General features: G+C 36.6%; 2 protein-coding genes across 3 annotated transcripts in view; one reads left to right on the top strand and one right to left on the bottom strand.

Moving 5' to 3' along the window:
* Positions 1–307, bottom strand: part of Nep3 (Neprilysin 3) — a 48,484-nt gene extending 48,177 nt beyond the window's left edge. Inside the window, exon 1 of the mRNA XM_053762716.1 lies at positions 138–307. Within this exon, the coding sequence (XP_053618691.1) occupies positions 138–170 (33 nt within the window). The 5' untranslated portion in view covers positions 171–307. The remainder of the gene's footprint in view (positions 1–137) is intronic.
* Positions 308–976: 669 nt separating this feature from the next.
* The window catches only part of CRMP (Collapsin Response Mediator Protein), a 49,231-nt gene continuing 36,621 nt past the window's right edge, over positions 977–13,586 (top strand). The window contains exon 1 of one of the 2 annotated variants that reach the window (XM_053762983.1): positions 977–1,170. In XM_053762983.1, coding sequence (XP_053618958.1) covers positions 1,126–1,170 — 45 coding nt within the window. In that variant the 5' untranslated portion in view covers positions 977–1,125. Of the gene's footprint in view, positions 1,171–12,283; positions 12,415–13,586 lie in introns of those variants that run through there. The other variant, XM_053762982.2, reaches the window with a different exon arrangement.

Genomic DNA, 13,586 nt, shown 5'->3' with positions numbered 1-13,586 from the left:
AAAGTAGAAGCACGTGAATCAGCAATATTTCTCCCAATAAAATGTTTGTAGCGCTCAAATTCCCATCTATTTATACCTAATGCAAACCCTAAAAATATGTCTGGATAAAGGGAAATCAAAAATATAAAGTAACTGACCGTAATTCCAGGTTTTAGATGTAACGTGGGCATGTGTATGAATTATCGCTACACTATTACACTGCACATTAAATGTTTGTAAAAAAATAATAGATATTTTTACTGGCCGCGAATTATTCGGGCGCCAAAAATCGGTAGCGCCCGACGCATGTTTCGATTGAATGTATGTTTTGGTTCAGCAGCTCCTTTCTTCGCCAATCTAATGATCGTTTGCGAAATTTCTTTACAGCGCCATCTGTTGTTGTTCGTTTAGATCGCGCAGTAAGCTAGCTATTTTGGGCATGTCGCCTCCTTGACTACAATGCTAAATGTGGCTAAATGAAAAATATAAAATAAACAAAATTAATACATACATTATATAATAAAATACACATAAATTAGTACATACAGTTGAAATATTTAATTACTTATGAAACCCAGAGCCAATGCAGGCTAAACATTAACGCGATACAGTTTACCGAACTTTGGCGGATTCGGTGTACATTGCTGGTTTATTATCTTGCATACAAACTAAGCAGGCAATGTTCATGCATTAGTGTCGGCATCTGTCCGAGTTCGTTCGTTCGTTCGTCAGTATGTAGCCGTGTAAGTTTAGAATTTAATTTTATCTTAATTTATGTACAAACGTTACCGTAATTTTGTAAAGAAAGTAGCAATGAGGTAAAAATCAAATACTTAGTACAAACTACACCACACTTTTAAATCAGTGACATCTGTAGTTTTTACAAAGAACTACTAAATGAATGAAAATGTGAGTGCTCTGTGCTATTCAATGGACCAACCGCGCGTAGCGAGAGTACGCATGCGTATTGGAGGGGAGTGTTTGTGCACTCAATGAAAATAAAAATAATCAGTACGTAGGGTCTTGTCGTTAGTGATATTCGTGCTACATGTTAAAAAAATCGTCAAAAATAACCGCGTGACGACGGTATACCGTATTTACCGGTGTTCTAAATAAAACTGTGACTTGTTTTTGGGTTTTGTGAAAATGGCTAGCAACGCACCAGTGAAAAAAGTGCCAATACACTTGCAGGTAAGAATTTGGTACCCGCACCTGTTGTTTTGATAGATTTTGTGATAAAAAATAATTGGTTTGGGTTACGTACGCACATCTTTAACTTGGCAATTGTGTGCTGTATTTTCAAGTTTAGTTGTAATTCGGTTATGTTTATTATTGTAATGTAGGGGACCGAGCAAGAATACGTGACCTAATTGTACATTTGGCTGCCGGTGCGTGCAAAATGGGAGTAGGTACCTACTAATCTACAATAGTTTTCACACGCCCAGTTGTCCAGTGGAAGGTACGTACCTACTGTAATTTCATTTTCTGGAAGTACAGTGGGTACCTACTTACCACCGATATGGGAGTTATGATTTGCACACCAAAACTTATCTTAGGTATTGCCGATATCATATAACATCGAAGTACCTATTAAGTAACCAAAACATATGCAAACATGTTCGCATTTTTTATTACACCTACACTCTGATAAGTACTCTATAGTCTTGTTTATACATATAGTAATAAAAAAATCGGACTCAACATTTTATTGTGTCAGAATCAAGATCACAATTTAGCCATATCTTCTGGTTGTCGAAACCTCATTAGACTTCCGCTAAACAAAAATACTGTTGCCAAAATGAAAATTGGCGCAAAAGAAACCTAATTTCCATTTCGGTGAATGACCTCAATGTACTACATGTAGTATGGCTGGACCCCTATCTGTTGCCAGCCGGTTCTTGACATGCGCAATAGGGCCGGGAACAAACACCCATGTTTTCTCCTATGGCTATGGCTACAGTCTTTAGGTGTTATAGTATGTCCATAGGCTTACCGATCAATTTTTAACTCTACTATAATAGAATTCCGGCCGGTTTTCGCGGATGATAGGTAGGTAGTAGTAGGTAGGATGATAGGTACCTACCTAATCAAATCACTCAAAATCTATACCTACCTAACTAAAACGAAGTCGCTTTTATGTATGCTTAAATCTTTTATTACTACGCGTCCATAGATGTATTAATTAATACATCTATGGACGCGTAGATGTATTAATTAATACATCTATGATCTATGTACCTAGGTAGGTACCTACGCGACGAAGTTTTTTTAAAAGATACCTAGTGTTTCAGAATTTATTATGGTTTTACCCGGGTGAAGCCGGGAAAAGCCACTAGTAGATTAATAAAATAGGTACAGCACATTTTCAAAGATCTTTCTGATAATAGGTATTATTTTAAAATTAATAAAAAATCACAGGAATTTGCGACGCAAATCAAGGCTTTTCAGAGTTTATAAAATTACCGATAAGTAGGTATATATTACTTAAAATATAGGTACCTATTTAGCTATTCAGTACAATTAGCGGCATAATTGCTTCGTACAAAATTATAGCTGAAATTTAACGAGGTGCTAAAACAGCCGACCTTGAATTATAATACATACCTAAGTGATAAGTTTTTTCATGACTGGCCAAAAAAGGACCTGCGCTCTGGCATGCTCTGGCAGACTGTTAAAAGCTTGAGTTTGTAGGTAGGTAGGTACATCATCATCATGCATCTACTGGCACTAGAGAGCGGTATTCATTAAAGTCGTATCAAATGTCTTTATGCGACTTTTCGACAATCAAATCTGACACCGGTATGGACAATAAAATACTGTAAAGGTAGTAGTGTTTTTCCATATCAGGACGAGCCAGTTGTTTACGCGCAAGTTTCTTGCACGCAAGTTCTATCGCGCGAGTTCTTTTGCGCAAGTTCTTGCGCGCAAGTTTCTTTCGCGCAAGTTCTTGAGCGCATGTTTCTCTCGCGCAAGTTTCTTGCGCGCAAATTCTATCGCGCAAGTTTCTAGCGCGCAAGTGCTTTCGCGCACCTTTCTTTGCGCGCAAGTTTCTTTGTGCGCAAGTCTCTATTCGCGCAAGTGATTGCGCGAAATCTTTTACGCATGTGTCTTGCGCGCAAAAGTACCAAACTCGTGTTTTTCTCTTTATCTCTCTCACTGAGAATTTTCCGGTTTCTTCGTCGCCACTAAGCGTCGAAGCCCAGGGACAGCTTTCCTACTTTGTCTTCTCAACTTGGCACGATCCTCGGCATCCTTAGTAGTCAGACCATTAGCACGCACATCCTCCTTGTTAACATCAAGCCAACTTATAAGCTTCTGCCAGCGCCAGCACTTGTAATGTTAGTGCCTTCAGCCAGGCCCAGGTGCGAATAGCATAGCGGTATTATTTAATCTGTGGCATAGCCAAGTATTTGTTTAGTGCGTCGGTTTACCCAAGACGTGGCCGTACCAGCTCCAGGGCAGTCCTGGAGATAATCTGTCATGAATGTGAAAACTGCCTGTGAAAATATCTCCTATCCCATACAATACGAGCAGATACCATAGGTACCTAAGTTCACTAGTTTTCGCAATACGCGTAAATATTTGTTTATGGGTGAGTTTCTTCGAATCAATGTGAAGAATCTTTTCAGATGAATACTGTGATATTTGTATACAAAACAATCTTGTGTTGAATAGCAAAAACACAAGTTCTTTGTCATCATTTTGGGAATATTTTGCATATATGTTAGGCTAATGCCCGAAATACGGCTAGACTAGACTGGCTGCACCTAGATCTAGTCGTATGTCGGGGTTTAGCTGTACTGTAATTATTACATATTATCTGTCTGCGTCTGTTTGCGATAAACTCTAAAACTACATTCAATAGATATACATAACGGCAAAATAAATTCACACGCACTCGTACCAATTGATTGATAACAAACTTATCTTTAACCGATTTTAACTCGCTGGAAATACTAGTCTAATTTGCAAAAAAATATTTGTTTATGATAAAATTAGCCACATTAATGAAGATCTAATCTCCAGTGCACCAATGCTGATGCAAGTCCATCGTGCACGGCACGGCACAACGGTAGCATCCCAACAAGAGTGAAACTAACGTACCTACAACTAGTATACTGAAGGGTTACTCACTTGTACATCGGCGAAGCGTCATACTTTCACTTAACTGGGCTTACTCACGTCAGTCAACCCATAAATTTTACGACTTGTGGCGAGGGGACGTCCCCGTATCCGGGGTAAGAATAGCCCAACATGTGGCGAGGAGATTTAGACCCCCATTCACATCGACAACTTTAAAATAATATTCGCATAGCTACACTTATGAATAGGGAAGTAGATACCGATATTTTAAACACAGTAAAATGAGATTGACGAGGTTAGAGCTGCCAAATATATAATCCATTTTTTTTATAGTTGTAATATTGTGACTCGATTTTAGGTCAAGAATTCTTTTAGCTGTTTTACGATCTTCAACTTTATGTTGTTGATATACTACCCTGTTATAAGTTGTTAAAGTAGGTAGGTATATGTTTTGTCTCGTTCTGTCAATGTAAAATTTTGTAAAACCATATTATAGTTTAAATAAATAAATATATTAGGACAAATCACACAGATTGAGCTAGCCCCAAAGTAAGTTCGAGACTTGTGTTATGGGATACTGACTCAACGATACTATATTTTACATCAAATACATATATAGATAAACATCCAAGACCCGGATCAATCAGAAAAAGATCATTTTCCATTATGACCCGACCGGGGATCGAACCCAGGACCTCTCGGTTCAGTGGCAAGAACTTTACCACTCCGCCACCGAGGTCGTCAAAGTATAGATACATTAACTTTTTTGCGAAGAATAGGGTTAGTGCAGTAAGTACACCGTTCAGTTTTGAATAAATTATTATACATCTGCCTAATTTCAAACAACGGAAACGGTAATTAAAACTTTCCTACAAATGAGCGAATTTAAACTAGCAAACTTATAGACAATTTACTTTGACGAGGCATTTAACGAAGCACATCACGCATAATTATAAAAACATTAGGCCTAAATTGTCTACAGTTTGTCAAGGCCAACGAACGGAAAATTCAGTTTCTGTAAAATAATTCCAAAAATACTTGACTCGGCGATCATTATTGTTCTTCGAAAGTCATTTTCATGTCACAATTCAGCAATAGCGTTTTTTCCATCAGTAAAAGGTGTCTATTCGGAAGCAGTTTTGTTCACGTTTACTCATCAATTTAATGTTTCAATCATTACCGCTGGTACAAAAGGTCTTTCACCTAGACTTAAGACTCTCATACATACAGCAACACAGACAGCAATTTAAAGAACTCATTATCGAGTATATTTAGTCAATAATTTTGAAATAACTGCCACCAACACACGCCAACTCATTTAACTGGTATGTGTAGAAAGTCGTTTTAAATATATAGTTTCATTATTCTGGTAGTCAACAGAATACCTATTGCTTTTTGTTGCTGTCCTGGTACCTTAGACTACTGGCAGATCGCCAATTACCTTTACAAGCTCGCCTATTCAGCGTAAAGTGGTCACCACAGTCTTTATGTCCTAGTGTCTTTTGCCACAGCTCAAGTCCACGGCTTTAATGAAAGGTGCGCAGACATCACAGATGGAGCCATGGCGGAATCGCTTCCCCACTCGTCTACCTCAACCCCGCGTATCACCAAACAACTTTTGTTAGAGAAAATGCAATATGGCTTCTCCCCTATGTTTTTGCTTCGTGCGACATGCCTACGCATAAGCAGCGTAAAGATCAATATCCACTGGTTTCCCAAAGGGCACAGAAATCTAACTTGGTGACCTTGATTTAGTTTCTTATTATTCCACCCGAAGTGGAAATCGTTTCGAGTGCCGTGAAGGCGTATTACGTAATAGGTAAGTATTTAAAATATATTTTACGTAACAATACTAAAATTACCAAATACTGTGAAATTGGCATGTCAAGGGTTCTAAGAATTTCAATCAGACTTCATTGCGAACAATGGTGTCTTTTTTTATTCAAGTCACCTAAAGGCATCGGATATGACATTTTGAAATCATTCTCGTTTCGTTCTCATTCATCTGAGCATTTTCCCGGTTTCTTACTCAGCCGACTCTCTAAGTCGGAGCCACGAATTACAAATACGTACTCACGTCTGAGCCAGTTTATCAAGTGTTATGAGTCTCGTCATTGCTTCGGTCTTATATAACTCACATGCCTTGATGAAGTTAATAATATTTATGTAATGGGATGTTTGTTTGTTGTAATATCTTTATTGTACAAAAAATACAATGCTATGTAAATAAACAACGACGGACTTATCCCATGAAGGGATCTATCTCTTCGAGTCAACCAGGCAGCGGTTGATTGAGAAATGAGTAATTATTATTTACTGAATATAAGGATAGCAATACTTTTAAAGTGATTTATACAATACTAGCTTATGCCCGCGGCTTTGCCCGCGTGTAATTTCTTTCTGAAAACGGAACAGACATGATTTTCATACAAAATTTCCCTCCTAGTCAATTGGGATTTGATTTTTGAAAAAAAAAGTTCATATTTGAATGAGGTTCTTTAAGTACATGCATACCAAATTGTATCAAAATTGGTATTGCGGTTTAGCCGTCAAAGCGGAACAGAACAGAGACAGACTTTCGCATTTATAATATTAATACGGACATGTTTACAAATCGAGTACAAAATAAGCCAAAGGTTAATATAATTAATATTTAGTATGTGATTACTACGAATAAATACTACTAAAGTTTCTTATCACAATAGGGTTAGTTGCCTGTGTATAAAATACAAAAACTAAATTTAAAAAATCCCCGTAAGCGTTATGTTTTGTTTTCGCGTTAAAAAATAAATAAATGAAAGAATAAATATTATTTAAACTGGTGCTAAATGGGAAATGGCATACACTGACAAGTAGGCCCATTACGGAATGAGCTACGAATGAAATGACACGTTTCCTGCACTAGGTAGGTACCTACACTCTGTTTATTTTGTACGGTTCCCACGGATGCAACCAGGAAACTGGCATAGTTACAACATAGTTTTAAGTTTTGCTACGAAATTCTAAGTCAAATGCTTTTTGAAATGCTAGTAGTTTGTAGCTTTGATGCTCTTGATGATGGAGGAGGAACCATGACGTTGAAAGCACACAGCATCGAATGAAACCAGTGCAGTTTTTACCCAAGAAGTAGCCTAAAGGCAACAAAGAATATTTATAGGTACCGTCACACACTAGCGAAATAAAAACTGTACATTTAAAAGAACATTTTGATACTTTGAGTCACCTGCTCACGTTAACCCTATTTGGGATTGCTGTAATTGCTCATCACCAGCCTTTTCTCCCTCATCGCCATCGCAACGGATATGGAGTGGTCATATCCTAAGGCGGGAACCACACCATCCAATAACAAGCAATGCGTGTGGTCCGCCATACATGATCGTTTCGCGGCTGAGTGTCGGCGGCCTCTCTGAACCAAGCGAGATATTATCGCAGACGTGATAATTGGGAGTCAGGGACGCTCGGCTATATATGTTGCTGTGTGACTAACTGTAGAAATGGATTAAATTTTCTCTCATCCTCGTGTTCGCGTTGCATTTGGGGCTGTGAAACTGCCACGCCCGGAGTTAGTTTAAAAAATAAAATTGTACATTTTGACGATTAGGCGGTTTACGACGACGTTAAACCTCTTTGGGAATGCTGTTCTTGCCTATCAGCTGCCAAGGCAGTCGCCTTGATCGACGAGAGGATATTAAGAAATTGTATTTCCTAATAATCCCAATTTGATAAATGTTTGGACGTGTTACTTTCTGAGGGTGTACGTTACACGATTTCGAAAAATCGATCGATTTTAATATTTGTGTACCACGTTAAATATTTATATATGAATGTTAGTTTCTTTATTTTCTTAACAATTGTTATGTTCATTATAAATTCTCGTTTCTAATTTGAACTAGACTCGATTAAGATATATTTCCTTTGGACAAATTACTTCTATTGTTTAGCAAATGTTACATGAGATCGAATACGTTCAAATTATTCACGTCACTAACTATAAACAATGAGTATGCAAATGATTGTTCTTCATCTACATTCACAAGGATACACACACTTTCCCGCAAAGTAGGGAAAGTACTTCATTTAAAACATCTTTAGAATTTTACACAATACTCTGACAAAAGGACCACACACTATACTAAAAAGTCTGTTGCTGAATCTCACTGAAAAACGGTCAATGACCTGAATATAAATTGTCTCGTCGTGTCATCATTTGATGATTAGATGATTTAGAGAGAAAATAAAATTATGATTTAAATAGCACACGGTAATAATGCATTGCCATCTGAGCCACGTTTATAATTACACGTGGCTCAGTGGACAATGCATTATTATGATAAGCAGGAGAGCCAGGATCGGCTCCCAACAAGGTAACTCCTCAACGGTTTACAGCACGGACATAATTTTTTTGTCACGCGTTGGATGTAACAAGGGTCTCTTGAACGACAATTAAAGCTTGTGGCAAAAGTGTCATTTTTGTAAAAAAAACTTGCTTTAATATCGAAATTCATCTACCTAATTCACTTCGTCTAGGAGAGCCATATTATGTATATATATTTACGCCTTTCGCTGTAGAGACCCTGGGACCTTGGGGTGCGGATGCAAAAACGCTTTACAAAGAAATTTCAGCATGCCTGGTCGATGTCTCCGGGGACCCAAGGGTTGGTGACTATTTTGGTCAACGATTGAGTTTGGCCATACAAAGAGAAAATGTCGCCAGCCTTCTGGGAATTTTATTGCACGCCGACGGCGATTTAGTATAATTTTTTTATTCAAATTAATTTAGTATTTATAATTTAGTTTTAATATTTAATTTTAACTTATTATGTGTTACTTACAACAGAAATGGCAGTATAGTCGATGTAGTCATAAACATAACCCACTGACACTAATGATCATTCTGATACGTTGCATAATCGTTAAACGATGACACAGACAGTTAAATGTAAAAACAAACATTGTGTCATATGCAATTTGTACAGTGCGCGCCAAAACACACTATTTAGTTATATTTTTAAATTTTTTTTCTTCCATTTTCTAATCCGCTATAAATGGTTTTTAGGGCTTAACCTTGAGGTAAATATGTAATCTGTGGGCGTAAAAAAAGTACTTACAAAATTAGAATGATCGCCATACAACTAAATAAATGTAAACAAACTCAGATAACGCGATAATAGCAGCGAATTAACAATGTTATTAGGCAACAACTTCTGTAAGAATATAATATACTGCGGTAATTTGCATCGATTTTAGGTAAGTTTTGCTGGTTCCAGCAGGTCTAACAACCTCTGTAGACGTCAAGGAAGTGGTCGACTATTTAGTTTACTATTGTGTTTACGATTACTTGTCACTAGATGTCGGTAAGAAGTAGAAAAAGTCATGTCAGATGTCTTTAATAACCAGTGTTAACAATAGCATACTCGAAGAAGGAAGGGATTCCGTAAATCACCTAAATAAGAATAATAAAAGTCTGCAAAATAACGCGAAGATTATCATAATTCATTGCCTGTCCAGTGATACTAAATAATTCTATTGTGTGACATGTGCTATTGTCTTAGAATTAATTCAGTGCTTACTATAGTAGCCGCGACCTTGATTAACTCGTTAGATGCTCAAGTGTTTGTTGGTTTTGTGACGTAATCTCCAGCTGGCCCGTGTGGTCGATTCTAGAGCCCGATCGAAAATTGTTCTGCGTTCGTAAAAATTTCGAATCCCGAATTTTAATGTTTAGATTGAGGAATTTTGAGATAAAATATAGCCGATAGCAATCTTGGATAACGTACCTTTCTAATGGTGAAATAATTTTTGGAATCGGTTCGGTAGTTTCGGAGATTACCCGCCTCAAACATACAAACTCACAAACCCACAAACGTTTACCTCCTTATAATAATAGTATACATAAAGATCCGTGAATGATGAAGTCCTTATGAAACCTGATAAGGTTTTAGGGCTTTTAGCAAATCAAACATTGCGATGTTGACCGGCATGCTGCTGACATATGATGTTGAGTAAACACGTCTGAATCATTTAATACTAGCCGCGACCCGGGCCATCGTTCCCGTGGTAATTTCGGAATAAAAATCCTATGTATCCGTGTAGCAAATTTCATACCAATCCGTCCAGTAGATTTTGCGTGAAAGAGTAACAAACTATGTATACAGTACATAGTTTGTTACTCATATCTATTGGGATTGTTACCACAGGAGTAGGGGATACTCCTGTGCTTTTTTTTTGAATGAATAAATGAATGATTTATTTATAAACTTTTATCCTGTATTTTTAAGAAATTCATAATATTAATTCTTTGTACCAGCAATACTGTTGTTGTCTTAGCCCGAAAATAAAGTCGTGTCGTGGTGCAAGCGTCTCTTCGAATGGAAACCGTAGTGGTCTGAAACGTCCTCGTGGAAGGTAGAGAGACGACGTGAAGATAGCCAGCTCACATTGGATCCAGAGAGCTCAATGTCCGAGAGATGGAAAAGGTTGAAGAACGCCAGGATGGCTGAAAATGGCTAACGAAAAAGAAAAGTGTTATTGCTAGCTAAGACACATACCTTTTGAATGCGTGTGTATGTGTAATTTATACCTATGGCACTTAATTATATATCATATATTTTATAGATAAAATATATAATTTTAAGATCGTATGGTACTTATAAATTGCGGTAAAATTTAGTTATTTAAACATGTTAGTTAATATTATGGGCAATGTTGGACAAATTACATTGTCCCAGCAGTATCGTTGTTTAAAACACGCTAATAGGTACAACAAGTGCCACGTGCATGTCTTGAATAATATATACTCACTATCAATTTCCCATTTATATAGTCCAGTTTACACGCAGACCAGCTTCAAATTGACGTAACCGACCAGCGGATGTACCGGTAACCACTTTCTAACGCTTCGTCTTTTAAGAGATATGCGAAGTCTTTCGAAGTATAAAGTCAAACGATAGAAGTCCCAGGTCGCGGCAATACTGATAACAACAACGTGGCCAACTTATGGCTGGATATGATTTTACCGGCCGCACGCCTAATGTCAAGTCAAACTTCATTGGGAATGCTCTTATTGCCTGTCAATGTGCAATTAAGGCTGTGTGTCCCCTAATTGCCTCGTCATGATATGGAGTGGTACTATTCTAGTGCGGAACCACACGCCAGAGAAGAAGCTATCTCACTCTCTCACTTTAAATTGACAAGCCACACAGTTTTCATACTTTTTTAGACTGTAAAATTATATTTGAAATGCATGTGTGTCAAAGTGCAAAAACCTTTTCCCCACATTGAAACATAGCAATTAGGAAACTGCTTATTGTAAATAGTTATCTTATATAATCTGTGCGGTTGCACAGAAAACAAAAGAGTATTTCCAGTATAAATGTCATTTTTACACAAGTTTTTATTGTTGTCGGAGAGATCTTATTGCATTCAATGTTTGTCAAAAAATCATGTCCGTGCAGTATACCGTTGAGGAGTTCCCACGCCCGGAGTCATTCCTGGGTGCACTATCTGGTCATACTTATCATATTATTGCATTGTCATCCAAACTAAACGCGTGTACAAAATTTTGTCTCAATCAAAATGACATAATGAGGACATAATGAGTAAATGAAATCGAATTTAAAAAATCGCGCTGCGCTTGAAATAACAAAACGCACAAAGGGATTTCTTTCCCCCACTTTTATTACAACTTAAATGGACAATGACTGCTCAATTTACGCCAAGTTGTGGGAAAGTTGATTGATCTCGTCGCTTTTCCCATTTTTCTGGTTTTTCTCGCTATGGCAGATACATGTATCACACAAAAAGCAGTGTAGCCGTTCATGGGTTTAATAACATCGAGAGTGCAACTTTCAATCTTACTTTGATTTAAAATTCATTACTTTGTTCGTTTAGTTTAAAAATAATTGGTATATGACTGTACCTACTGAAACTTTTCCAATTTATTTAATGGCAAACTCTTTCAATCCTGTATTCAAAGAGCTATGTGTTGAAAATAGTTGTTTTGCGTATTCATTCAAAGCAAAGAAAATAATCACGATTCGGTTTTCTTTGTATAAATTGTAGCTAAAACTAGGCCAAATTCAAAATAATTGAAAATCGAACAATAGGCATTTTATATGTCGTCGCATTTTATTATTTTATAAGAAAGCCCTTTTATACGGAATGCTAAAAGCGGACACAAATAAATACCTTCTATTTTAGGAGGCGCATTTTCAGTTTCAGCCGTTTCAGTCGTTGTCCCGTGCGCGGCGCGGCGGTCGCTTCCAATTTTAAACGCGGATTCGATATTTAAATTAAAATTTTAAAATGACGATCGATGTGACCCCGACATCTGTTTCTGGAATTAATATAAAAGTAAGTACCTACATAAATGTTTAAGTTCGTGGCGCGATCATTATTATTTTTAAATCGCATTGCGGGTGCGACATTGCAGTGATAATTTTGGATTTAGATGTCTAGTTACGGTCAAGATTCTTGTCAAGTTTCATACGAAATTATTTTTTGTAATTTACAAAGTAAAATCGAGGTAGTTGACAATTAGTTTTTTAGGAATATAAACTTTTTATTGTTAAGTTAGATCGAATAAAATATATTACTTTTTTAACTTCTTACCTAAAAATACACAAGTCGTCTAGAATTGTAAGTCACATAAACATGGGTAAGCAATAAGTACTTTATGCCTTCACGGGCATGTTTAGTCGATAAAACTTAACTAGCACGTAACTGTTCTGGTTATTTCACTTGAAACAGAAATAACTCGGATTGCAAACTGCAGCTCTAATCGTAAAATCTCACGAAAATAAATATAAAAGCCAATGAACAGTATGAATAAATGAACTAAAATCCATATCAATCTGCCAAAACACAGAAGACAAAAATTAAAAAGTAAAAAAAATGAATTATTATTTTTTATTCTAAGCTGTCCTGCTTGATACTAAAACGATTCTAAAAGGTAAATTTTGTCTACCAACACTACGTAATAAACTATTGAACGATATTAAAAAATATATATCACTTATTTAAACCTCTTTTCCAAAAACTAAATCTTACCGTTTGCGTTTCACAGTAGTTCAAATTCAAGTGACGTAATCGGTACTTTCTTCCCCCACATAATGATCATATTTAATTACCATAAAGTACTTAGGGTTCCACCCAGTCGTCACTGCTATGTTGAAATAAAATATTCCAGTGCGTGGCATACAGCTATGACGATGAATAGTCCACCTGTAATTATAACCGGGATTTTCTGGATAATTATTACTAAAAAATAAATCTATCGTGGTTGTTTCGTTCATCTAAATGTATCACAAATACGCTCGAACTCACACATGTCACTATAACATTTCTAGAAGAATTATTGTAGAGATAGATAATTAGAAATGGAATTTTGGAATACAAATAAACTAATGATTTTTAAAAAATCTGTTAAGTAGATACGTCCTCAGATACACACACAGCCATCCAAACTTTCGCTTATAATTAGTGAGAAGTAGGATTAGTAGTTTATTTTACGAAACCTGTGCGAT

Source organism: Plodia interpunctella, chromosome 23 (assembly GCF_027563975.2).
Source record: "Plodia interpunctella isolate USDA-ARS_2022_Savannah chromosome 23, ilPloInte3.2, whole genome shotgun sequence".
Taxonomy (NCBI): Eukaryota; Metazoa; Arthropoda; class Insecta; order Lepidoptera; family Pyralidae; genus Plodia; species Plodia interpunctella.
This window is presented reverse-complemented; position numbering and strand designations above follow the sequence as displayed.